This window comes from Narcine bancroftii, chromosome 7 (genome assembly GCF_036971445.1).
Source record: "Narcine bancroftii isolate sNarBan1 chromosome 7, sNarBan1.hap1, whole genome shotgun sequence".
Lineage (NCBI taxonomy): Eukaryota > Metazoa > Chordata > Chondrichthyes > Torpediniformes > Narcinidae > Narcine > Narcine bancroftii.
Window position 1 is genome coordinate 179,582,118 of NC_091475.1, and position 27,404 is coordinate 179,609,521.

Here is a 27,404-nt window from a genome sequence, read left to right on the forward strand (position 1 = left end):
GTATTGGCATCAAGGAAAAAAGACAAACAAATCACATATAATCCAAAGGAGATCAAGGAAAACTTTAGAGAATTCTATGAACAATTATACCAAACTGAAAATGAAGGGAAAGAAGGGAAAATAGATGAATTTTTAACTAAAATTGAACTACCAAAATTACAAATAGAGGAACAAAATAAATTAACAGAACCATTTGAAATAGTAGAAATACAAGAGATAATAAAAAAATTACCAAATAACAAAACACCAGGAGAGGATGGATTCCCAATAGAATTCTATAAAACATTTAAAGATTTATTAATTCCTCCCCTCCTGGAAGTAATCAACCAGATTGATAAAACACAAAGGTTACCAGATTCATGTAAAACAGCAATAATTACAGTAATACTAAAGCAAGGGAAAGATCCACTCGCACCAGCATCATATAGACCAATATCTTTACTTAACACAGATTATAAGATAATAGCTAAACTATTAGCAAACAGATTAGCAGAGTATGTACCGAAAATGGTAAATCTAGACCAAACTGGATTTATTAAAAAAAGACGCACAACAGACAATATTTGTAAATTTATTAACTTAATTCATGCAGTAGAAGGGAGTAAAACGCCAACAGTAGCAGTTGCTTTAGACGCAGAGAAGGCCTTTGACAGAGTAGAATGGAATTATTTATTCAAAGTATTGCAAAAATTCAGTTTACCAGAGAAGTATATTAATTGGATTAAAGCATTATATAAGGGACCATTGGCGAAAGTGACAGTAAATGGATATATATCAAAGCAATTTAACTTAAGCAGGTCAACACGGCAGGGATGCCCACTATCACCTTTATTGTTCGCGTTAGCTATAGAACCACTAGCAGAATTGATAAGAACAGAAAATAATATAAAAGGGATAAAAATAAAAGACAAGGAATATAAAATCAGTTTATTTGCGGATGATGTTATAGTATACTTAACAGAACCAGAACTATCAATAAAATAATTATATAAGAAATTGAAGGAATATGGAGAAGTGTCGGGTTACAAGATTAACGTAAATAAAAGTGAAGCAATGCCTATGAATAATGCGGATTTCTCAAAATTTAAGAAGGAATCACCATTCAGATGGCAAATGCAAGCAATAAGATACCTAGGTGTACAAATAAACAAAAATCTAGGCCAAATATATAAACTCAATTACAATCCACTAATGAAAAAATTACAGGACGATTTAGAGCATTGGAAAGATTTACCACTAACACTAATAGGAAGGATAAACTGTATTGAAATGAACATTTTTCCAAGGATATTATACCTATTTCAGGCATTGCCAATACACCTGACAGAGAAATTCTTCAAGGAGTTAAAGAAAATAATAAGGAAATTTTTATGGAAAGGGGGGAAACCGAGGATAGCACTAGATAAATTAACAGAATGGTATAAACAAGGAGGCTTACAACTGCCAAACTTTAAAAATTATTATAGAGCCGCACAATTAAGATACCTATCAGATTTTTATCAAACAAGGGAAAAGCCAGATTGGACTAGATTAGAATTAGATAAAATAGGGGAAAAGATACCTGAACACATATTATATAAATGGGATGAAAAATTGGTACAACATAGAAGTTCTCCAGTATTACATCATCTACTCAATATTTGGAAGAAGATTCATGTAGAAAGAAATAAAACAAATTATCAATTACCAAAACTAATATTGACACAAAATAAGTTACTCCCTTTTACAATAGATAACCTTTCCTTTAGAGAATGGGAGAAAAAAGGGATCAAAAGAATAGAAAATTGTTTTTCAGGAAATAGATTCTTATCCTTTGAACAAATGAAAGATAAATACAATATAACTCAAGATACAGTGCTGGCATATTACCAATTGAGATCCTACTTGAAGGACAAATTAGGAAGCAGTCTGAGTTTACCAGAGGGAAGTAACTTTGAATATGTGATTACAGATTCAATGATAATCAAAAGATTTATAACAAATATGTATATTAAACTGCAAGAAAAGGAGAATGAGGAAACAAATGGTAAAACTAAACAAAAATGGGAACAAGATTTAAATATAAAGATAAAAAGGGAAACATGGGAGAAATTATGTTCTGGAACGATGAGAAATACAATAAATACGAGGTTACGTATGGTACAATATAACTGGATACACAGGCTATACATTACACCTCAAAAGTTAAATAAATGGGACCCAACAGTATCTGATAGATGTTTTCGATGTAAAAAAGAAATGGGAACAACAATTCATGCAATCTGGACATGTGAGAAAGTAGAAATATTTTGGGAAGATCTAAACCAAATATTAAATAAAATTACAGAAAACAATATACCAAAGAATCCAGAGATCTTCCTCCTAAGTAACATAAAAAACAAAGAATTTGGAATTGATTTGGATGATGCACAAAAAAGATTGGTTAAGATAGCTCTAGCCGTAGCAAAAATATGTATTATGTCAACCTGGAAATCGGAAGATAATTTGAAAATACAACAATGGTATATAGAAATGAATAAATGTATTCCATTAGATAAAATAACATATAGTTTAAGAAATAATATTGAAATATTTGAACAAATATGGGAGCCTTACATGAAACATAATAGCGAAAACCTACCGGGGACATTCACTACCTAAATTAACGAAAGGAGAAGGAAATTAAAAGAATTGACTCAGTGGAATTTCTTGTTTATTTTTATTGAATGACAACATTGTTTGACTGGTTTAATGTATCCTAGATTTTGTACTTTAAATGGACGGGAGGGGGGAGGTAGGGAGGGTGGGATGGGAGGAGGGAGGGGGGGGAGAAAATGGCACTGTATATATTTGAAAAGGAAAAAGTATGTATCATGGTTAATGTGGCTTATGGTGTGAAAAATAAAAAAATAAATAAATAAAAAACATTGCTATACAGCAAAAAAAAACCATGATTGTACTGGACAGTCTTGTGAGGCTAGATTGCCTAGATCATGGGTGTCAAACTCAAATGCACAGAGGGCCAAAATTAAAAACTTGGACTAAGTCGTGGGCCAAACTAAATATTTATTGAAAATTTTCAACAACATCTGCATGTTTTCTCTTCTTTCAACATATGTAATGTTAAACTTTTTCTTATTAAAATAAATGTTTAATAATAGTTTTGGTTAAACTCTTTCCAGAAGAAGCATTAACAAATGAGAATATAAAATAAAGTTTGCTGTAAAACCAGACTTCTTTTCATCTCCTCCACCTTCTTGAGCTTTTGCTTCTCGTTCAGATCCTTATACCTGTCCTGGTGTTTCGTTTCCTAGTGTTGTCGTATATTATATTCTTTAACTACAGACACGCTGGCTCCACACACAAGACAAACAGGTTTGTCTTTTAAAATGATGAACATATAGTCTGCCTCCCACCTGTCTTGAAAGGTCCTGTTTTCTGTCTTTCATTTGGCCATTTTTCATAAGGGGTTTATTACATGTGAGTTCGGTGACAGGTCGCAGATGCTAATGAAAGTAAAGAGAGGAGGTGGGGGCGATTAGCGGGCTGACAGGCCGGCGCCAACGCATTTGCAAAGCATTCTGGGATTTGTAGTATTAGCTGTGCATGCACTATACTGGTGCAGCGACCAGCGGGCCAGCTCTAATACATATTTGATATGATCTTGCGGGCCAAATATAATTATATCACAGGCCAAATTTGGCCCGCAGGCCTGAGTTTGACATCTGTGGCCTAGATGGAATAGGAAGTCTACTTCTGCACCTAATGCATTGTGTTCCAATGTGTATTTTAATTGTTCACAGCAATTTTTAATACTTTTAATGCTAACTTGTTAGAGATGGGACCAGATCTTAAAATATATATATTTATAAAAAAGATTTTGAAAATTAAGGACATTGAAAAACTGGTAAATATACCTTCTGGTTTTCTCAACTGGCAGGCCTACCCCAAACCTTGTATCCTGTCAAACTGAAGCATCACCATGCCTCGTTGCCCATCCCCAGGAGTAGAAAGTCACATGTTCAGCTCTTCACATCTGCACATTATTCTCTTTCCATCCTGATTTCCACTTTGTCTTTGCTATTCTTTATCATTGCTGAGCATTCCTTTTAATATTGTTACATCCAGGTTAAGCTGAATATTGTCGATCTGAAGTAATTATCATCATCTAGAAAAGGAAATGAAACCTAATATGACAGATGGAGTTTAATTATAAAAAAGATTTCTGATTATAATGTATTCTGCATTATATTTCCAATACTTTCTCTTTTATAACCTTAAAAGAAACAGAATGGAATAGCAGTGATGCTTGATTTCTTATGTACAGTCTGAATAGCAATATCTTGCACATATTTGGGTTTGAATTATTGTAACCCCACCCATTACCACAATAAAGCTAGTGAATGCACAACAAAAAGTGACTTTAAAAATAAAATCTATTTCAAATAGCCAGAGAGCAGCTTCAACCAGCTACCAGGAATGTACATTTATATAATTGCTGTGAAGGTAATGAATCATTTCCTTAATGTAATTTATGATTTTTATATTGTAACAGATTCCTTTTGTGTGTCTGTGTGTTACATTAATGCCAGTGCCATAACATTGTCAGCTGTAAGAGTGATGGAATCAGTGTCATTCATACCCTTAGTGTGAGTATTGATCAGCCTCATTCTGACGCAGCTTTCACTGGCACAGTAACTTCCCCTTCAGCAGGATGTTGATAATCTTCCCGTATCCTCTTGTCTCCTTCTGTGACTTTGGAAATATTAAGAAATATAAGGTAGTTCTTAGTGTCACATACAGGTAGGGGTGGCTATTGCCAGAGTGCAACGTTTACTAAAAGTCATTGCAGCAAAGGATCAGTGAGAAGATGGATTGAATGAAGCAGAAGTGTGTATCACCAAGCCTGCTAGGATGGGCCATTGCTGTTGCAAGCTGGATTTATGCTTTGGTTGCCTGGACAAGAGGGTAATTTAACTTCAATTTGTTTCTTTTTGTGCAGCTGTCACGGAGAAGTAATTAAAGTCTTGGTGCTTCCTGAATTAAGATGATTAAGGAACTGTTGTTACAATTTTTATTATGTTTTATGGAAAAAGTCATATTTATTTTGTAATAGCCTTGTAATTTACTGTTATACTGTAAATATTGAAGACCGAGAACACTGATAAAAGTGCAGTTTAGTTCCTCTAACAACTTCTGTCTTGAAGATATGGCATTATATTTGGGAACAATCCCAATATTTGTGTTTATTTACATTATTCGTCTATGAATTAGTAATATTGCACTGTCACAGGAGTCATTATTTGAATTAGAGAGGGAAATAAGTTCCTTTACCTCAAATTAGTTTCTCACTCAGATTTCAATCTTTCCATGGGAACACAAGTCATTATGATTGATTTTACACTTGAACATGGTATTGAATTTGTAATTTATTAACCTCTTACAGTCATTAAATGTTTCATAGCTCTGAGATAATTTTTCAGAAGATACCTTCTGATTCAGTAAATGGAAATTCCTTACCCCTTTCTCTTACTTTGAACAAAATCTTTGTAGCTAATACATTAAATAAAGTCTGAAGGAAATTGTGCCTGTAATTAGTTGTATGATGAACTCAGAATAAATTAGAGAGGGATAAGTTTTCATCTCTGCTGGCATGTAGATTGCTTGTTTATTACAGAATGTACCACTGTTTTCACTGAGCAGCCTGTATTAAAATTGCTCTGATATGATCATTCATTACTTTTTAAATGTTCTTATTTACAGAATGAAAGTGCCCTTATCAAAGAGAAAGAACTCTCCATTGAGCTTTCTCACATCAGGGATGAAGTAGGTAAGCAGAACAATGAGATGCAACTTTGCATTACTGCCTATCTTCTCATGGGATATTTTATTCTAAGTGGTCGTACAAAGGCAAATATACAGAAAACGTCTTAATTGCATGGGAACTTCTTTGATTTTGGTGGGATAGTAAGGAACAATAACTAGTCCACTAACCTACTCCTACATTTGTATTTTCTTAAACTTAACTTTTCGGGATGATGATGGTTCTATGATACCAGAGTGTCATCAAACAGTTTTCTCAGTAACCTTCTCGCTGATTATTCCTCTCCCATTATCATTCATAAGGTCAAATAACATGGTTTTATAAATATACAATATATAATATATGTATAGGAGCAGAAGTAGGCCATTCAGCTTGTCGAGTCCGTCCCGTCATGTAGTTTCATTCCAATTTTGCTTCATATTAATTATTATTTTCAGGAGTTGTTGGTACTTGGAGTTGAACTGAGGGATTTGCTTCATTGAAATCTTGAAATATCTCTTGATATTTCCAAATAAGGGGTCATTCCTTCACAAGCAGAGTGGAGACAGGACTAAAATACTGAATATACAGGATAGATTAACTGAAATAAATAAATATTTTAGAACATCTGAAAGTTATGTATATACCTTTCCTTGCACTAAAGCACCTGAGAGTTGTAAAGCATTTTGATCAATTGTTTACTCATTTATCCTTATGGTTTGGTGGTAAACAGTAATAAAAGCTTTACAAAGAAAAAAATAAAAATTGATCAAGCTTAATTTGAGAGCTGTATAATGTTTAAACTAATTTAAAGTGACTCTTAGTTAACTTCATACTTTTACCCATTGAGGTTCCATTCAGTTTAGAGGGGCTGATCAGTAAATATAGGATTTTATTATGATTCAGCTGAGAGGGAAGGATTAAATGGGACAGTGTTAAGTACAATGCTAATCAATTGATAATAGAACAATAATAACATAGATTAGGCCACAATTAGTATACTTTATCCTCTCAGTTGGTAGAAACTGAAATCATTACAAATACAACTCATGATACCATACAAAGATAAAAATGTCATTAAATAATCGGTTTGTACAATCTTTAATGTCATTAAATTTAATTCCTACATCAATTCAGCATTGAGGCACCTGTGAACCATTATAAACTTGTAATCTTGGTTATAAACACCAAACAAATTATTTTATGAAAAATTATAGCAAAGAAAAAAATACAAACACACTATATTAAAAAAAATCCATCATTACTTTTGGAGAACTTGCAAAACTAAGGTCAGAACCCCAGTTCCCAGGATATAACTGCAATGGAAAGTAAAATTATATGGCTACACAGAATTTGAAAGAATGCCATTTGCTTCCTCTGATTGCATCATCAAAATCTTCAGCTTTATCGTTCATAACACTGCCATTTGCATTTTTATTCACTCTCCCGTTAATCTCTGCACCCACAGCACTGCTATTTTTCATTTCCAACATAAGCCTGAACCTCCTGTTGCCTGTACAATTACAACAACCATAAATCATATCAAATTAACTAAGGCACATTTTCCAAGCATCTTTGGACACAATGTACAAAATCTCTTCTTTCTTGAGAAAGATATCGCAAGGCAAAAGTTGGTGATTATTAAAAGCTGAACTTTCTTCTAGATCCTGTCCTATGTGAAAAAGTTACGTTGATCTTTACTGAGAATGATGGACATGTGGGGAGTGACTGAGATTGGAGAAGCATTGTGGAGAATGACTTGCATTTGTGGAAATTTTAGAATATTTATTATATTGAGGCTCCCTGGGTTGGATGTGATGACTTACTGAAATTCAACTTAACAAAAATTCTCCCATACATTTTTAAAGCAGTTTTTAAGCTCGCAGTAAGGATAATTAAATGCTTCATGATATTCATTAATGACTGGATGCACTCTATATTCCATTAGTTTAATTATGAGCAATTTAGGCTGATTATTCAATGAACAGAAAGAATTATAGCGAATATATATATAGAAGGATATAAAATGAATAGCTATAGAAAATGGGTGTGTCTGATTATGGATAAGTCAACTTACAGGCATTTCTCAGGAAGAGAGCCCTTGCATAACTTAGGGATTGGCTATACAGTTTTTCTCTCACCTGGCATTCTCTGCATAACAAACCAATGTTTATTTTCCCAGCCGGTATTATCTTTCTAGCTCCCTTTACCCTAATGCAAACCTTTATCAATGTGTCTCATCCTGGTTCCACAAGATGTGGATGTTTCATAGAAGGAGCTCTTCTTATTCATCTTGAACCAAAGACTGGTAATGTGTGTACTACAAAGGAGGGTCTATTACATGGTGGATGATCAGTTAGGGGTAAGAAATTAATGATGTCAGCTGAGGAAATATTTATTACTGTGGAGGATTAAACTGCAACCAACAACCAATGGGCAGATGGCGGAAAATTATAGTTGGTAAATTGCAACTGTACATTCGTGCTCCAACTACATACTATTGTAATTGATATATTTTACCTACCTGTTTGACTGTACCAAGAAAGAATTATGCTTATGTATTTGACAATAATCTCTCATTACTCAACTTTTCTAGGGACTTCACATAGTAAGTGAAGATCATGCCATCTACAGTGTAGAAAATTATCAGTTCTTTAAAGCAGAACAGTGGATCTAATCTTAATGGAGTTTTTGCAGTCCTGTCAGCTGGCTGTGGAAGCTCAGTTGCTGTTACCTTAGCTTTGGGGTCTAATGTTAACCACCTCAGTCCAGCACTCTGGTCTCACATGGGTGCTGCTGAAGTGCAGGTGATGATGGTGGGCATGGCTTCCTGGGATCAACAACTACTGTCTTCGCTCAAGATGACAGCAGACTTGTATCATGGTACTATTTCTGCAAGTGCCCTTCCCATCCATCCCAACCCACAATGAGATGCTGTATTCTTAGTCTTGCTGAATTTTAATGTCATTTCATGTTCCTGATATTACCTGGAAAGTTCAGTTCATGTTTAGTGACTTTTATTTCAATCACTGTATTAACATATTCTTTCTGGCTTTCCAAGCTAGTTACATTTGGCAGGTGTGAAGGAAATATACATGACTCAATTTCAGCTCCTCTATTTTAAAAGACATTCTAAATGTGATCATTGGTGGTTTTTGGATTGTCAGCACAACAGGATTGAAGAAAGTGAATTGTGGACAAGTCAGACTTGTCTTCTTTGGCTTGGCTTCGCGGACGAAGATTTATGGAGGGGGTAAAAAGTCCACGTCAGCTGCAGGCTCGTTTGTGGCTGACCAGTCCGATGCGGGACAGGCAGACACGATTGCAGCGGTTGCAAGGGAAAATTGGTTGGTTGGGGTTGGGTGTTGGGTTTTTCCTCCTTTGCCTTTTGTCAGTGAGGTGGGCTCTGCGGTCTTCTTCAAAGGAGGCTGCTGCCCGCCAAACTGTGAGGCGCCAAGATGCACGGTTTGAGGCGTTATCAGCCCACTGGCGGTGGTCAATGTGGCAGGCACCAAGAGATTTCTTTAGGCAGTCCTTGTACCTTTTCTTTGGTGCACCTCTGTCACGGTGGCCAGTGGAGAGCTCGCCATATAATACGATCTTGGGAAGGCGATGGTCCTCCATTCTGGAGACGTGACCCATCCAGCGCAGCTGGATCTTCAGCAGCGTGGACTCGATGCTGTCGACCTCTGCCATCTCGAGTACCTCGACGTTAGGGGTGTGAGCGCTCCAATGGATGTTGAGGATGGAGCGGAGACAACGCTGGTGGAAGCGTTCTAGGAGCCGTAGGTGGTGCCGGTAGAGGACCCATGATTCGGAGCCGAACAGGAGTGTGGGTATGACAACGGCTCTGTATACGCTAGACTTGTACCACACAAGTAAATACACAATGCTGAAGAAATTCAGCAGGTCAAATAGTGTACTTTATATAGAAAAGACAAAAATACATCACCAAGATTTCAACCAAATATTTTTTCTTACCTTGATGAATGGCTCAAGTCCTAAACGATGGTGATGTATCTTTGTCTTTGCGATATAAAGTATACCGTTTGACCTGCTGAGATTCTCGAGCCTTGTGTTCTTACTAGATTTAGCAGCTTCTCATTAGGTTTCATACTGTAGGCCATGTGAACCTGCAGGAACAGCATCTTCCTGTCTGACAGGAGGGTGTAGCATGACAAGATATTATCTATGGAAGTTATTAGTGGAAATATGATCCTGGATAGGTAAAAGAATAGTTAAAAATGTGTTTGAGAAGTCCTCACATTTCATTTTGCAAGTGGATAGTTAACAAGAGACACATTTAGTTGCATTTGATGTTAAACCTTTTTGAGAAAATAAACAACTTTGTGAGAGCAAGTTTAATGGAAAGAGGAGTTTAACTCCCCTCTGACACTCAACTATTCCTGAAACTATCTGCGAAATGGCTTGTGTTTCATATTCTACTGATTTCCTTCAGTTCAAAATTAATTTTATTAGCTACTTCAAATTAAATCTTTTCTTTCTGGAATTAAGAGATTTATGAATACTTCTTTAATTTTATCTCCTGATTTTGAAAGATATCTCATTACACTAAATATTTTAACTATTGCTCCAACATACCATTTCTGGTGTCACATTTGCCAGATGGTGTCAACAAACAAATTCTATCATGTTGTTTGAGTTATCTTTCTCTATATCACGAGTCATTAATTTGTTTCTGTTTCTCAAATGAAAGAGAATGAACTTCCCTCAAGGTTTGGCTGAGCCATAGACTTAGTCATACAGCATGGAAACAGATCCCTTAGACCATCTCATCCATGCCAGCCACAGTGGCCATCTATAGTAATCCCACTTGTCTGCATTTGGCCCCATCCTTCAAGGCCTTCCACTTCAACTTCAGTTCAACACCCCATTGCCATACTGACATGTCTGTCCTTGACCTGTGCTGCCAGGTCAAGACCACTCATAAATTAGAGGAATAACACTTTATATTCTCTCTTGGCAGACTTCAACCAGACAGCATCAATATCAATTTCTCCACTTTCTTGTAACCCCTGCCCACATCCACTTTCCCTCATTCCTTTGTCTCCTTTCCTCCAGCTCCCTCCTTCTCCTACCATCTGGCCACAAAATACCCTTTAAATATTTCAAGCTCAATCATGATCTGAGTCTTCTGTCATTAGTAACTCAGCTGTTTATAACATATAATGGAATGAGGTAATATTGTGGAATTCAGATTATCAATGTTTTATTGTTAAACTTCAGCATCAGTGTAATTCTTGCTTCCTTGCCAATTCTCAATCAACTTTCCACTGCACCATTTGATATGAATGAGATAGACCCCAGTTTGCTCTGGGAAGGGAGGGAAGAGATTTCTGGGGTGTTGGCAATGTTCTTTGCATCCTCTTTGAACACAGGGGAGGGGCCAGATGATGCCAAATGTGGTCCCCTTGTTTAAAAAAAGGTAATAGGATCAATCCTGGTAATTATAGACTTGCATCAGTAGTGGACAACTATTGGAGAGGATTCTAAAGGACAGGATTTACGAACATTTAGAGAAGTTTAGTCTTCTCAGGAATAGTCAGCATGGATTTGTGAGGGGAAGATCATGCCTCATAAGTTTAATTAAGTATTTTGAGGCAATAACAAAATAAATTGATAAAGGTAGGATAGTAGATGTGGTCTATATGGATTTTAGGAAGGCATTTGACAAGGTCCCCCAAGAGAAGCTCATTAAGGAAGTCTCGAGGCATAGAATCCATGGAACCTTGGTTGAGTGGATTCAGAATTGGCTTACCTGTAAAAAGCGGAGAGTAGTTCGTGGATGGGAAGTATTTTGCCTGGAGGTCAATGTCTAATGGAGTTCTGCAAAGATATGTTCTTGGAATCCTGTTCTTTGTGATTTTTATAAATGATCTGGATGAAGCAGAACATGGATGGGTCAGTAAGTTTACAAATTTTACAAAGGTTTTAGGTGTTATGAATAGTGTAGAAGGTTGTTGTAGGTTACAACAGGATATAGGCAGGATGCAGAGTTTGGTGGAGAAGTGGCAGATAGAGTTCCATGCAGATAATTGTGAGGTGAATCATTTTGGAAGGTCAAACTTGAAGACAAAGTACATGGTTAATGGTAGGTTACAACAGTATGGAAGAACAGAGGGACCTTGGGGTCCAAATCCATAGATCTCTCAAGGTTGCCGCTCAGGTTGATAGGATAGGTATGCTGGTCTTCATTAGACAGGTGATTGAGTTCAGTTGTTGTGAGGTAATGTCATTAGCTCCAGAAATCTCATGGTGAAACCATACTTGGAATATGGTGTTCAGTTCTGGTCACCTCATTACAGGAAGGATGTGGAAGCTATGGAGAGGAAGGAGAGAAGATTCACCTGGATGTTGCTTGGATTAGAAAATGTATCTCATGAGGCAAGGTTAGCAGAGCTGGGACTTTTCTCTGGAGAAAAGAAGGATGAGAGGAGACTTAATGGAGGTCTACAAGATCATGAAAGGCACAAATAAGGTAAACTGCCAGCACCTTTTTCCCAGGGTGGGAGAAGCAAACACGAGAGGCCATTTGTACAAAGTGAAGAGAGGAAAGTTTAAGGAAGACATTGGGGTAAATTTGTATTTTACACAGAGATTTGTGGGTGCCGAGAATCCCTTGTTAGGGGTGTTAGTGAAGGCTGGTACAATAGGGCATTTAAGAGACTCTTGGACAAGCACATGGATGAAAGAAAAATAGAGAGTTATGAGGGAGGGAGGGGTCTTGATTTTTTTGGTAGGTCAGGGCAACATCATGGACCAAATGACCAGAACTGTTCTTTAGTTGTCTGTGTCCCCAAATATCCAAATACTTTAATATCCAATCTCTTAGAACACCTTCCAATAACTTACCTGCTGCTAATGTCAGGCTCACTGGCCTAAAATTTCCCACATTATTTTTGGAGCCTTATTTAAACTACAGAACAATATGAGATACCTTCCAATTCTCCATCACTTCACCTGTGACTAAAAACATTTTAAATATATCTGCCAAGGCCTCCACAATTTCTTCATTAGCCTCCATCAAAGTCCAAAGGAATACTTTGTCAGGCCCTGGGATTCTTCCATCTTTATTCACTTTAATCTCCTCTTTAATCTGTATAGGTTCCTTGACCTCGCTGCTTATTTGCCTCACTTCCCTAGACTCTCTGCCAGTTTCCTGATTAAATACAGATGAAAGAAACCCATTTGAGATTTCTCCTATCTCTTCTGACTCTATACATAGGTGACCACTCTAATCTTCAATAGGACCCTTTTTCTCTTAATATACCTGTAGAACTCCTTGGGATTTTCCTTCACATTGTCTGCCAACGCAAACTCACGTGTTCTTTACCCCGCCTAATTTATTTTTCAAGTTTTTTTTCCCTGCATTTTTATACTCAATTATCTTACTTGCTCCTTGTTGACTATACCTGCTATGTACCACTCTGCTTCTTAACCAAATTCCCAAGATCCCCTGAAAACCAATGTTTCTCATGCCTATTAACTTTGCTTTTAATTCTGATACGAACATACAAACCCTGTACTCTCAAATTTCACTTTTGAAGGCCACTTCCACTTACTGAGCACATCCTTGCTGGAAAACAACTTATCCCAATCCACTCATTGAGATTGAGATCAGGGATTCTCAATCTCTTCCAGAGAAACTCCTGTCTGTTCCCTTCACTATTGAAAGCCCTATAATGACAGCTCACTACTTCTCCCTCCCTTTTTTTTCCAATCACAGGGCCAGACTCTGTGCCAGAGACCTGATCACCATGGCTTTACCCTAATAGGCCATCCCCTTCAACAGTATCCAAAATGGTATACATGTTATTGAGGGGAACAGCACAGCAGTACCCTGCACTGCCTGCCTCTTACCGCCTCCTGGACTGTCCCTATAACTCCTGTCGCTCACAACCCTCAGCCTCCAGAATGATCATGAGTTCATCAAACTTCAGGTCCAATTTCCTAAATTCTGCAGTTGGACGCACTTCTCACAGATGAAGTTATCAGGGATGCTGTTGGCTTACCTGACTATCCATATTCTGCGAGAGGAGCATATCCCTGCCCTGAATACCACTGCCACTATCTATAAAATCAAAAAACAAAACTTAGAAAAACCTGTGCCTCCTTGCTGAGTCCTGATGTTCTTATCTTGCCTCAACCCCTGCATCACCACCACCTCAGTCTCTCAAGCTAAAGTCTCAAAATCCCACTTTTACACTGGCCACTCTGACAGTCACTCCACTTAATATCCCCTTCCCATTAATGGCTATAGCTAATTATTCAACTGAGAAATTTAAACAAGCACTTACCTTTCCCAATGCTTTTTGAACACTCCTGTCATTCCAAGTCCTGATTTCACAGTTCCCATTGAGATGCAAAATGCGGTGTGTATAGGGCCAGATTAAGGCCAATTGATGTGGCCTTACCACAGCCCAACAATGGATCCCCCTTGACCCTTCAATTGACAAGACATTAAGACTCAGTAAGTGATGAATGTGAAATAATTATAGGGTTTTTTTTTTCATTTATTGTGGAGACCCCCCTTTTTGTGGGGGCCTAGTTCAGCTGCTCCATGGTAAATCCGGCACTGGAAAAAACTCCGTGATGCCCCCTTCCGTGATGCCCTAAACAAGTGCTTAATTTGCTTAATGGTTAATTCAGGTCTGGGCATATGTCAGTAGTTCCAAGGAAACTTTTCCTGCATTTACCAGCAAATTATAGACAGCTGAGATGTGCTGAATGAGGGCTGACACACAAACATGATCCTTACCTAAATGCAGAAAGACAGCCACGAGTTGGACAGAATGATGGAGTATGTTAATAGATGCATCTAATAACCAAGTGATAGGTTCATCCTTTCTATTTGACGTTTGATGGGATTGTCATTATTTCATTCCTCAAGAGTAACTTCTTGGAATTAACATTGACTAGAAAAATGAATAGGACCAGGCATTTAACTGTGGTGGCACAGTCCTATCTGGACACCAAGCATGCTTGAATTCAGACTATAAGCTGAAATAAAAAGATTAAATTAACTAGATTTAAAACAAAAATGCTTAATTAAACTGCTGGATAGTTGCATTGCGTGGCAGAGCATAAAATTCCAAAAGTTTTCACATTTTTACAAAATACTGGAAATAATTTTATCAACAAACTAGATATCAGTATATTTGAGATATAATGTGTTTTTGGATATTAAACCAGCTGTTAAACATTTTTTTTAATTCCATATGCACGGGAATTGACAAAATCCTCAGCATATCCTTGGTGATAAATAATATATTTACTACTGTTGTCTCTCAACTAAGATTCCAATTTATTTAAAGAATTTTGACAAAGATTCCATTGTACTTATGGAATAGTTGAGGCAAGATTAATCACCTTGGGACAAACACATCATGTGGAGCCTTTACTAAAAGTCCTAACGGAACTAACTGTTCCCACAGATCAGTTTTCTAGCAACCACTGATTAACTTGCTGCAAGAAATGTGAGGTCAAGTATGCTTAATGGCAGTGCTGGTGTTTGGGGTAGTAGAGTGGAGAACGGAGACTTAGCACTCCTCCAAATAGTTCACCCTCTCTGTCCTAATGCCATACAGGCTTTAAACGGCGTGTTAAAGGAGCTGACCGTGTTTGTAAGTAAAATCCTGCAACTGAAGATGCCGATGCCCTAAGATGGCAGTGCTGTGCTCAGCAGCAGCTACGAAGGGTTGCAAACTCTGGGAAGAAACAGACCAGTGAAGGCACCAAAAACAGGAAGAACGCCCCATGCTGAGAAGGAGAAGCAGAAGAAACAACCATACAGGGAAGTGACCACCGCAGTGAACCAGTGAGGGGCTCAGCTGTTGTAGGACCCACACAGATTGTGGGAAAGTTACAGTCAGTGACCCACATGGGCTGCTGGAGACTGGCTGGGAACCAGGTATCGGAACTGGGATTCAAGAGGGTCCTGAGGGCAAGGAGTGCTCCCAAAAGGCCCCTCAGGGACTGAAGGCTTCCTGATTGAGTCAGAGGTTTGGATCTGGATCTCGGGTTGCCAATGGATCTGCGAGAGGCTGTGGAGGCACTGGAGGCAAATTTTTATGGACAGTCAATGATTCACAAGAGACTCGCTTTTGCTTCTTGTTCTCTCTTACGCAGGGAGCCATGCGATACTAATTACGACTCTTTGTCTGCCTTGAGGCAGGCAGAAGAAAATTTCATGTAATGTTACATATTCTGTACTATTACATGACAATAAAGGAATCTTGAATCTATTATCATCCCTAAAAATCTCACGCACATTAAACAAAGAGCTTTGTACTAAAACTATTGCAGTGATTCCTAGTTTCTAGGAAGCTTAGTTCCCTTGAAGAAAGTCCTGGAACATACACTTCATAAATGGGATGAAAAATGGGTAACAATGCAACAATTTACCAATATTACATCATATACTAAAAACATGGAAGAAAATACATCTAGAACGAAAGATGATAAATTATCAAATACCCAAAATGCTACTAACCCAAAACCCATTAATTCCTTTTACAATAGATAATATATTTTAGAGAATGGGTGAGTAAAGGAATTAAAAGAATAAAAGATTTTTTTGGGGGAAATAATTTATTAACATTCACACAGTTAAAAGACAAATACAGAATATCACAATATTTTCATATTATCAGTTAAAAACATATTTAAAAGAAAAACTGGGAACAAGCTTAAGATTACCTGAAGATAGCTGCTATGAATACTTAATTACAGACACAGCAATAGTGAAAAAATGTATTACAAATATATCCATAAAATTGCAATACAAGGAAAATAATGAAACACTATACAAACCCAAATAAGGTTGGGAAAAAAGATTTAAATATACGAATAAAGAACGAAACGTGGGAGAAACTATACACAGGAACCCCGAAGAACACAATAAATACCCAATTTCATATGATACAATATAATTGGCTACATAGATTATACGTGACACCACAAAAGTTAAAAAATGGAATCCAACAATGTCAGACAGATATTTCCGTTGTAAACAAGAAATTGGAACAATGTTACCCACAATTTGGACATGTGAAAAGTAAAAAAAATTTTTGGGAAGGTTTAAACTTAATACTAAATAAAATTACAAAAAATAAGATACTAAAAGAACCAGAAATCTTCCTGTTAAACAACATAAAAGATAAAGAATTAGGCTTAAAATTAGACAAAACTCAGAAAAGATTTATTACGATTGCACTCACAGCAGCAAAAAAATGCATAATGACAACTTGGAAAACAGAAACAACCTTAAAAATACAACAATGGTCCATAGAAATGAATAACTGTATTCCATTAGAAAAGATTACCTACAATCTAAGAGGCAAATGTACTTTATTTGAACAAATTTGGAAACCATACATAGAGTATATTAAAAGCCACCAATTTTATACCTCCACCTCTTAAAATAATAAATGACAAATACAAAAATACTTAAATATAAAATTTAAGATGACACAACCTCTTTTTCTTATGTATTCTTTTACTTATAGTATAAGGAGTGGAGAGGGTGGTAGGAAAAGGGGGAAAAATGTCACTGTGTATATTTTAATATTATTATTGTATTAGTTCACAGTGAAATATTAAATAAATAAAATTTAAAAAAAGAAAGGCTCAGGCCCAAAAGGTCGTGATCTTTCTTTACCTCTTATGGACATTTGCAAGACTGGCTGAGTTCCTCCAGCAATTTTGTGTGTGTTTTTACAACAATCAGAGTGTCTGCTGACTTTCATTTTTCACTCTGCACATTATCGTTGTGGATTTATAAAACGAATTTTGCCCCTTCTTGCAGTAGTTGCAGGGCTGAACAGAGCAATTCCATTGGACTATGGTTCGAGACTATATGATGCTATCTTGCAGTGCATTTCCATGACTTCCAATTATAATTAACAGGAAGTAAAGACAGCAACTACTGTTTGAACATATTATTGATTAGGACAGTTAAAATAAATCCACAAAGTTATCTTTCTTTTGTTGGTGCCATTATCTGATATGGTCTCAGTTGGTGTTCACATCCAGCAATGAATGGCTGTAGATTGAATGGTTATTATAGAATATATTGAAGCCTATTGATGTCTGTAGCCTGTACAAATATTTAAAAAAACACTTTCTTGTACCCATTGTACTGATTATTCTTTAGTGATGCTCTCAGATCTTGAGCTTTATTGCCACTTGCAATGAATATCACATGTAACAAATCTGCAGCCATCATAACATTAATGTCAGGTACATTAAAATATATGTTCCAGATGTAAGTCACAAATGGAAATTATATCAACTTGTTTATTGCACTAATTGCTGTGTTCAGTTTTTTAAATCTTTTAGACTGCTGCTGTACCCAGAGGTGGTCTTTGGTATACTTTCCTGCCATTTTGTATGGTTACAGTGCCCTGGTGATCCTTAGTGGTTTCAACATATTTGTTTCAGCCCTTAATACCATACGATGTGAAAAGCTACAAAAGGAGAAGGAAGAGCTGGAAAGAAGGTTTGAGGTCGAGGTACAGAAGCTCCAACTGCAACAGCAAGCAGAGATCAGGGACCTCGAAGAGAGGTTGAGGGCTCATTATACTACTGAGAAAGAGCACCTCAGAGAGGAACATGCAGAGTACCTCAAAAAAATACATTCTCAGCACAAGGAACGGGTCTGTATCAACATCTTCATTCACACTTTAATGGATAATTGTGCCAGAATGTGGTTGAAGAGTCAAGTGAAGGGAGTGGCAAGACCAAGAGAGGGCACTGCAGCTCCTAGAGTATTTTTCTGCATGACCTTGTATGGGGCTGGAGCCATTTGGTATAGCAGGACTGAGTTGCAGATTGGATCATGCAAGATTAGAAGTTTCTCAATCTTTTTCATTGCATTTCAATGGCAAGGATTGATGGTGACTAACATCAACCACAAGAGACAGTGCAAGTTAAATGCTAGTTTTAATAGATTAATATATACAGCTAGGTCTTGCCTCTGTGCAAGTCTAGGTCAGAATGGAGGAGCATGAGCTCCGATCGGCTTTATATACAAGGTTGTCAGGTGGTGGCCCCTGGTGACCCAGTGGTGTAATAGCATATCACCACAAGGCTAACAAGTTGCTTTTTACTGAGCCTCGAATTAACTTTCCTCTCTCTCCAAGAACAATAGAATCTCCCATCTACCCCATGGTCATCATCCATTTTACTTCAATTAGTTAATCGCTTCCTGCCTCACATATCTTGGCAAAATCACACCCGAGGAACTACTTGCACAAGCATCTGATTAGAGACGTTGTCTACTTTCATGCTTGTTGCCTTTAAAAGTACAAATAAGCAACATGGCTTAATGCACCATGCTTTCACTGAGGTAAAAAAAAAAGCTGGCTGCAATCCAATCTTAATTGATTGTCCATTTTCCCTTTATCAATACCTGTTAAAATTTCCATGTAAGCTTACTTAATTTATCTGAAAATGGGTCCATGTTTTAACTACAGTTTGACTCTGTGGTCTTCATTGATTGTTATTATAAGAACATAAAATTATTATATTAAAAGCCATTCCTTTGAAGGTGGAGCAGATGTATTGTTCCAGTGAAAAGATAGGAGATGAAGAACAATACGGATTTTTTTGTTTTAGCAAGTCATACTTTATCATCAATTATACTCAAGTTGGTATGTGGATACTCTTGAAAAATTAATTCGAACCCACAAAGAAAAATACTTACATTGTTCACTGTAAGACAGTCTAATTGTGAAGTAGCTTTATTTTTCTTGTTCTTATTGAGATATAGAGAGCAACACTTCCCTGCCATACAAAACATCTTGAAAAATAAGAGCACTGATCAATAATATCACTATATTTGATCCCAAAATCTGTTTTAGCCCTAGCTGCAGGTACATTGGAATACTATCAAATTTAAGCATTTGACAAGTTTCTTGCTGTCTCCCAGTTTGACTTTGCCATTCAGTAGCACTTATTTCAGTGCAGTGGCTTGTCACCTTTATTTAGACCCTTGTAGAAGAAGTGGGATTTTGGTATCATTAGTAAGTGCTATATTGAAAGAAAGGTGCTAACTATACTCTATTGTCCTAACAGAATAGATTTTGATATTTTTTTATTATCAAAACCATGACATTTAACAGAGTTGCTATTCTGATGTTTTTCATGACTGTGTTAGTACAATAGAATATTTCCAATTATTCTGGGAAGTTCAGATGTATAGCAGATTTTATAGAAATTTTTAGTATGTTGTCATCAATATGAACAGCTGTTGCAAACTAGTTTAGAAAGTTTTACAAACACAAGATTGTACTGAGGGAAGAATTGTTCGCGGTGGTCACCAAATGTTCCTGTATTTTATCAGATAGAAGACATGGCAGCTATCCACACCAGTACAATCACAGAGCTGGACAACAATCACTCTGTTGCAATAACTATTCTTCAAGATGAACATGAAAAGACACTTGAAGGTAATACTTAAGAATGATATAAGAAAAGTACCGTGATATTTTGCAAAATGTACTGACGTAAAGTAATTCAAGAAAAACTGAAAAATCTACAGTAAGCAATTACTAAAGGAATGCACAGCTATTCATATTCTGCAAGTATATTTTATATAACTTGATTATAACCCTGTTGATTTTATTCTGGTGCATTCCCTTGATTGAGTACTATGTAGATCGTTCATATTTATTCTTATTGTGAATTTATTGAATGGTTCAGGGGGTTTATGGACCACTTAAAAGTAATTTTTGATTATTATATAGAATCTTCTTCATTTCATTTCCCAGCAGTTGTTCTTCTGCAGACCATTTGATTGGAAGACATTACAGTTTCCACCTGGGGCATTGTGTCCAAGAAAATTGAGGCTGATTGTAGAAGATCAGCAACTGCCTGATAATAGCAAACTGATTTTAAATGTAGCAATCCACCAAAAATATTGTGGTTTGTGAAACGTAGGCCAATACAAGATGGGACTTTTTGAGCTGAGGTATATTTTAATGAAAAATTGAGAATAGTTAAAAGATTAATATCAAGAAGTACCTACACTAATTTGAAGTACTATCAGGCATTAACCATTTAAATCTGGAGAAACAATAATTTTAAATAATTCTGGAATGTTATTGGATAATCCACCAAGACTTTAAAAATTGGGAAATGACAGTTGTATTTTCTTATACGGGTATCAGGATCAGTCAGAAAGGGGAGTTGCTTTTGTTTCTTATGGGGAGATTTTTAAATGTAGAACAGATCTTGTAGACGGTGGGTGGACTGAGTTACCCGTACTCTGAGCAAGAAGCCTGGGCTAGGTTCATGAATGGCCCTCATCTTAATTTGGTTGATGAGTTGCAATTATTTTCATTAGTCAGCAGTTTGCTAATCAGGAATGAAAGCGGCACCAAACAAGAGATCTTCCATGTCCACCACAGAGCCAAGTCAGAGGTGCCAGTGGGTGTTAGGAAGCCTGGTGGAGCCCACCTCATTCCTCCTTTCCTGTCCCCGAAGCTTTCAGAGTGGCCACCAGAGCGGCAGGTTCTTTAGGTTTACTGCAGCTGCTCGACATTCACTGGCATCACTTGCTCTTGATCTCCACTGTATCACAGACCCTCATTGTTCTCTCCACCTGCTCCTTCTGAAAACTTGATTTCTCATTTTTCTTAGTTTTCATAAAATGTCATCAACTTGGTACAATAACTTCATCAATGAGGTTCCTTTTATCGTAAGTTCCAAATGCAGGTGTTTGCTGATCATTGCACAATATCCAGTTATATTCAGAACTAACTCTTCTACAAATTAAGCAGGTCTGCAACTATATGTAATGTGACCTGAACAATATCCAGACACAAACAGATTAAGTGCAGATAGCATTTCACACCATACTAATGCCAGAAAATAACCACCTCCAACAATCCTCATGTTCAATTACATTACTATCAATGATTTGCCTGCTAGCCACTTCCTGGGGTCACCATGGATCATAAACTTAATGACCACCATAAAATCTGTGGGGTTACAAGAGCAAGTCAGAGACTGTTTACTGGTCAGCAACTGACTCACCTTCACCTGCAGGTATTTCTACTGTTACGAGCCCAGAGGACCCCAAAACCCAGCAGCAATAGATGTTCACCAAGACAAATGGTTACTGAAACAAAAGTTGCTTTTAATTATCTTTAAACATGAAAACAGAATCACGCTTTAACTTATCACGATTGACTTAACTAACCTGACTTAACCCCCTTCTAATTCTCAGCACATGTGTGTGTAAGTTCAGAAAAGTTCTTTGATTCACAGTCCAATCTCACTTCTCATTCTTCCAAGTTCATTGGTTGCAGGCAATTCTTATACTATGCACAGAATTTAACATTCACAAAGTTCACCAGGCTTTGGTGCTTGAAAGGTAAATGGTTATCGCTCAGGAAGGTTCTTGTCGGTTTTCAGAGAGAGATTTGTTGTGCCTTTATTTCCATCAGCCACTTCAGTGTCTTGCTGACAAAACATGCCCCCTCAGGGTTCTCCAGATGATAACCTCTTTCTTTCAGATCACCACAGAGTTCCTTTTTGTTTCTCTTATTCCAAGTGAAACATTAGACAGCCAGTCCTCTCCTCTTGCATGACCCACAAGGACTTTGACCAGGCTGAACTAAGAACTCACAACCTGTCTTCCAAATGGTGTTTTCCACAAGCTTGCTAGCTTGTCCTGTTCCAGTCCCAGCTGCTGTTGCTGACTGTCACACTGTAGGTGATCTCTCGCTCTCTCTCTCTCTCTCTCTGAGAGAGATAGCCTGTTTGAGTCTTTCTGCTTGCCAAATCACATGGCCCTCTTAGAACAGCTCCAATCTGCAGTTCCCACAAGATCTTTCATCTGTTGCCTTCTTGTAAACAACAATCCATTAGTGAAGTGTCTTGGGTACTCTCCAAAGCTCTTGCAAAGGCTATGGGGCCAATATGTCTAGCATGAGCAGAGTTCCAGTATTTCAAATACGATGTGTTTTGAAGTGTTTGTATGTGACCTACTCTAACAAACCTTTCCCAAAAATATATCTATATTCTCTGTCACACTACCATCTCTTAGACAAATCAGGACTGTGATGAAACATTTTCCACTTGCCAGGATGAACATATTTCTAACGATATTCAGGAAGCTTGACACCTTCTGGGACATAGCAGCTCACTTAACTAGCATAAATTACTCTAAATATTTATTCCCTCCACCATCAGCCAAAAGTGACAATGGTTTGTGCCATCTACAAAATGCTCTGGAGTAACTTGCCCATGTCATTCTGACAGCATCTCCCAAAGCCATGACTTCCATTGGCAAGAAGGACAAGGGAAGCAGGAACAAAGGAACACCACCATCTTCATATTCCCCTTGCAAGTTGCCAGCAATCCTAATTTGGAAATAAATCACCTTTCCTTCAATGGTACTGGATCTGAGTTCTAGAAATAATTGTAGGAATCTTCCACCAGAAAAATTACATTAGTTTCAGAAGTAGCTTACCACCGACATCTCAAAGGCAATTGTAGAAGTGTAATAAATTCTGTTCTTGCCAACAATGTTCAGATACTACCAAGTAAATAAATGGAAAAAAAAACTTACTCTCTCCACAGAGGGTGTTTGACCTACAGAACCCTCCCAGCATCTTGTTTTAAGCTAAGTTCCCCAACACGTATGATATCCTCTGTCCAATGAAATGCATAACTTGCAGGCTCAATAAATTTTGATTTACATTTTATTTAAGATGCTCACTCCTATCTTTGGTTAGAAAGCTGTCCATCCATTTTATGTCCTGTTTGAAGATCAAATTGGTGGTGTGGAGAGATGGTAGGAAGGTGGCTGCTACAAACCAGTTTGCTTAAAAAGGTAAATTAATCCCGAGTTCCCTCTTTTTTTCAGCATGAACAGCTGGTAGCCAGGAAAAAAAAGTCAATTTCCTAAATGAAAGCAGCATGCTGACAGAGCATTTGGCATCATTGGAAATCTGATCTCCCATGAAAGTTGCCTCTCACTGGTACTAAAAGGAAATGGTAATGATGCTATTGTGGTATCTGTTCCAACTGACCACTGAGGTCATTTTAATTGTGCACCAGCAGTAGAAAAATAGTTTTGGACCAGTGCTCACAATCCTCAGAAAGTTATTTGCATATTCAGGAAAGAGCAGAAAATGACAGAAAAGTAAAATGGCAGAAAATAACACTTAAATCAAGTGGTTTGAAGAAGATTTACCAAATGAACTTGTTATTATTAAAATACAGAAGATTGAAAAATACTCTCAACTGCTGAAAGATATGTAATCACAAATTTGGTCAAACTAGTTTCCATGTGCATGTTGTCTTTCACCCATGCTTCTAGGGGATTTAACCTTTTCAACATATAACCATATAACAATTACAGTACGAAAACAGGCCATATTGGCCCTTCCAGTCTGCACCAATCTAAGTGAACTCCACTAGTACCACCTACCTGTTCCCTGCCCATAACCCTCTAACCCCCTCATATCCACATATTCATCCAATCTCCTCTTAAATGACAACATTGACCCTGCTGCAACTACCTCTTCCAGAAGGTCATTCCACTCAGTCACCACTCTCTGAGTGAAGAAGCTTCCTCTTATGTTACTTCTAAACTTTTGCCCCCTAACCCTTAATTTATGTCCCCTCGTTCCAATCTCACCTACCCTCAAGGGGAAGAACCTATTCACATCTACTCAATCTATTCCCCTCATAATTGTATATACTTCTATCAAATCCCCTCTCAACCTTCTACACTCCAATGAATTAAGACCCAGTCCACTCAAACTTGCTCCGTATTCTAGATACTGCAATCCAGGCAACATTTTAGTAAATCTTCTCTGAACCCTCTCTACCTTATTGATATCCTTTCTATAATTTGGAGACCAGAACTGCACACAATACTCCAAACTTGGCCTCACCAATGCCTTGAACAGTCACAACATCACCTTCCAGGTCCTATATTCTATGCTATGATTTATAAAGGCCAGCATACCAAAAGCCTTCTTCATCACCCTATCTACATGAGAATCCACCTTCAAAGAGCCATGAAATTTTGTGCAACATTTTCTTTTTCAGAACTAAAAAACATCCATGAACTTGAGAGAATAACTTTAGAAGAAGAATTTGAAAAACTAAGACTTTCTCTTCAGGTCAGTAGCTTTTGGCGGCATAGAGTTAAGGCAAAATCCAATTAGGGCCAAACTTTGTCAAAGTTTCATGATAAGAGTTGTTGTTTTTTTCTTTATGACAAATATCATTCTTAACTTAAGTGTTTTTCTTCAGAAAGCCCAGGAAAAAATGACGTACATAAAAATATAGGACCAGGCCACCTGACCCCTCAAGCTTGCTCACTTTTTATTATGAATATGGCTGATCTCCTGATCTCAAATCAATCTCTAAGTGAACATGTAAAAGAGAGAGATTGCAGATCAGATAAAATCAGATTCTATTTATTGTCATCTAATAAAACAAAAATGTAATATTACATGAAATTGCCTTTAGGCAGACAAAGATTTGCCATTAGCATTGCCTGCCACCTCTTACAGGCAGAGAATAAGAAGCAAAAGAGTGTCCTCTCAGAGTCACTGAGTGTCTGTGCATTTGCCTCCAGCGCTCCTCCAGCCTCTGCAGCTGCACAAGGTCCAAACTCGAACCCATATCCAAACCTTTGACACAATGGGAAAGCACTCAGTGCCCTTTGGAAACCGTCCTTACCCTCGGCATCCCAATTCCAATACCTGGTTTTCATGAGCCCGTCTCCATCAGCCTGTGTGGGCCCCTTGTTCGCAAGTTGTGTATGTCCTGCAGCTGCAAAGTCCCTTGCTGATCTGCCACTGTGACCACTGTCCTTAGGGTCTCTCCTCTACCGGGGAGGAGCATTCTTCCCATTACTGGTGCCCTACGGCGGTCCTCTACTCACTGGAAGACTATAATCATTCATGGCCATTGCCGAACACAGGCACAGCCATCTTAGGCCTCATCCCACACTCACAGGATTATAAATAAAATATCCTCGATTTCTTTAGCAGGCCATTTAAAGCCTATACTGAACCATCAGCAATAGGACTGGGCAGAGGGACCCTTTGAGGGAGCACTGTGTCTCTGTTTCCAGCTCTCTGTGGGTCCGATGGTAGAAAACTGAAATAACACATAAAATGTTGTAGGAACTCAGCAGGTCAGGCAGCATCCATAGAAGGCAATTGATAGCCTGGAACATTTATTACCTATTGCCTTCCTTGGATGCTGCCTGAACCCTGAGTTCCTCTAGCATTTTGTGCGTTGTTCCTTCTCTGTGTGAATTCCCCATGTCCTTCAATTCCCTGATCTTTCAGAAGTGCAGCTACCTCGTCTTTAAATGCCTCCACACTCTCTAGTGTGGGAAATTCTAGGGAATCATCAACCCAGTCTTAAATAACTTCCCCAACCCTTGTAACTTGTCCCTGTTCAAGACTTCTACTAGCAGAAATTTCTTGGGACCTACCTTGCCATGCTTCCTAAGAATCTTGTGTGTTTCAACTCATTCTTCTAAACTCTAAAGAATATAAATCTAACATATTTAGCTGCTCAGGGTAGGACGATCAATTTATCCCATCAATTAGCCACGTGAAGCTCTTTTGGACTGCCTTGAATACAAGTATATCCGTACTTAAAGAAATGGACAAAAACTGCATACTCCTTTATTATATATTTGCCAAATGCATGCTTAAATGCATAATTACCCGGGAAGTGAATTCCCTATCTTGCTGCTGCCATCTAGAATGGAAGAATACAAAATGTATTTATTTCTGGTATTAACATGTCAAAGATGAAAAAGTGAGATATTTTCTCGTCAGTGTATGTGGCTACCTGAGAAGAAACTATCAGAAAGAAATTATTTATCTTCAATGATAAGCATAGAACAAGGCCTTTAATCCCCAGTGTTGTGCTGACCTATCTAAACCAACACCACAGCAATCTAATTTTTCCATACCTCACACCCATATTCATCTATGTTTCTTCTATCTATGCGTGCATCTAAGAGCCTTTTGGAAAAGCACGTTAGTGGGACTCTATCACAGCACCAGCGGCCCAGATTCTAATCTGGCACTGTCTGTAAGGAGTTTGTATGTTTCCCCTGCATCTGCTTGGGTTTTCCCCTGATGCTCCAGTTTTCTCCTACTCTCTAAAGCGTACGGGGTTGTAGGATAATTTGGATGTAATTGGGTGGCATAGGTTTAAATGGCTGGAATGAGTTTCTACTGTGTTGTGAACAAAAATAAATAAATTAATATCCCCATTATACCCCACTTGACCAATGCCCATGGCAATGCATTTCATATACCAACCACTCTCTATAGGAGAAAGAAAAAAGCCTCTCATCCTTAATCACTCCAAAGAGAAAAGCCTTAGCTCTGACAGCTTTGCTTCATAAGACATTTTCTCCAATCCAAGCAACAGCCTGGTTAACCTCCTCCACACACTCCCTAAGACAGCCACATCCTTCCGGTAATGAGGCAATCAGAACTGACCACAATACTCCAAATGTGTTCTAACCTGAGTTTTATAAAGTTGCAAAATTACCTTTTGAACCCAATCACCCAACTAATGAAGGCCAACACACCATATACCT

General features: G+C 37.6%; 2 protein-coding genes across 7 annotated transcripts in view; one reads left to right on the top strand and one right to left on the bottom strand.

Annotated features, from left to right (window-relative positions):
- The window catches only part of LOC138739455 (microtubule-associated tumor suppressor candidate 2-like), a 382,132-nt gene that overhangs the window by 333,881 nt on the left and 20,847 nt on the right, over positions 1-27,404 (top strand). For all 4 annotated transcript variants that reach the window (XM_069891535.1, XM_069891537.1, XM_069891536.1 and 1 more), the window contains 4 exons: positions 5,743-5,809; positions 18,245-18,459; positions 20,148-20,253; positions 24,872-24,945. In XM_069891535.1, coding sequence (XP_069747636.1) covers positions 5,743-5,809; positions 18,245-18,459; positions 20,148-20,253; positions 24,872-24,945 — 462 coding nt within the window. The remainder of the gene's footprint in view (positions 1-5,742; positions 5,810-18,244; positions 18,460-20,147; positions 20,254-24,871; positions 24,946-27,404) is intronic.
- Positions 1-27,404, bottom strand: part of LOC138739457 (high affinity cationic amino acid transporter 1-like) — a 232,511-nt gene that overhangs the window by 74,074 nt on the left and 131,033 nt on the right. Inside the window, exon 13 of one of the 3 annotated variants that reach the window (XM_069891540.1) lies at positions 4,628-4,734. The exons of 1 other annotated variant lie outside the window; for it this stretch is intronic. In XM_069891540.1, coding sequence (XP_069747641.1) covers positions 4,646-4,734 — 89 coding nt within the window. In that variant the 3' untranslated portion in view covers positions 4,628-4,645. Of the gene's footprint in view, positions 1-4,627; positions 4,735-27,404 lie in introns of those variants that run through there. One more of the 3 variants, XM_069891548.1, reaches the window with a different exon arrangement.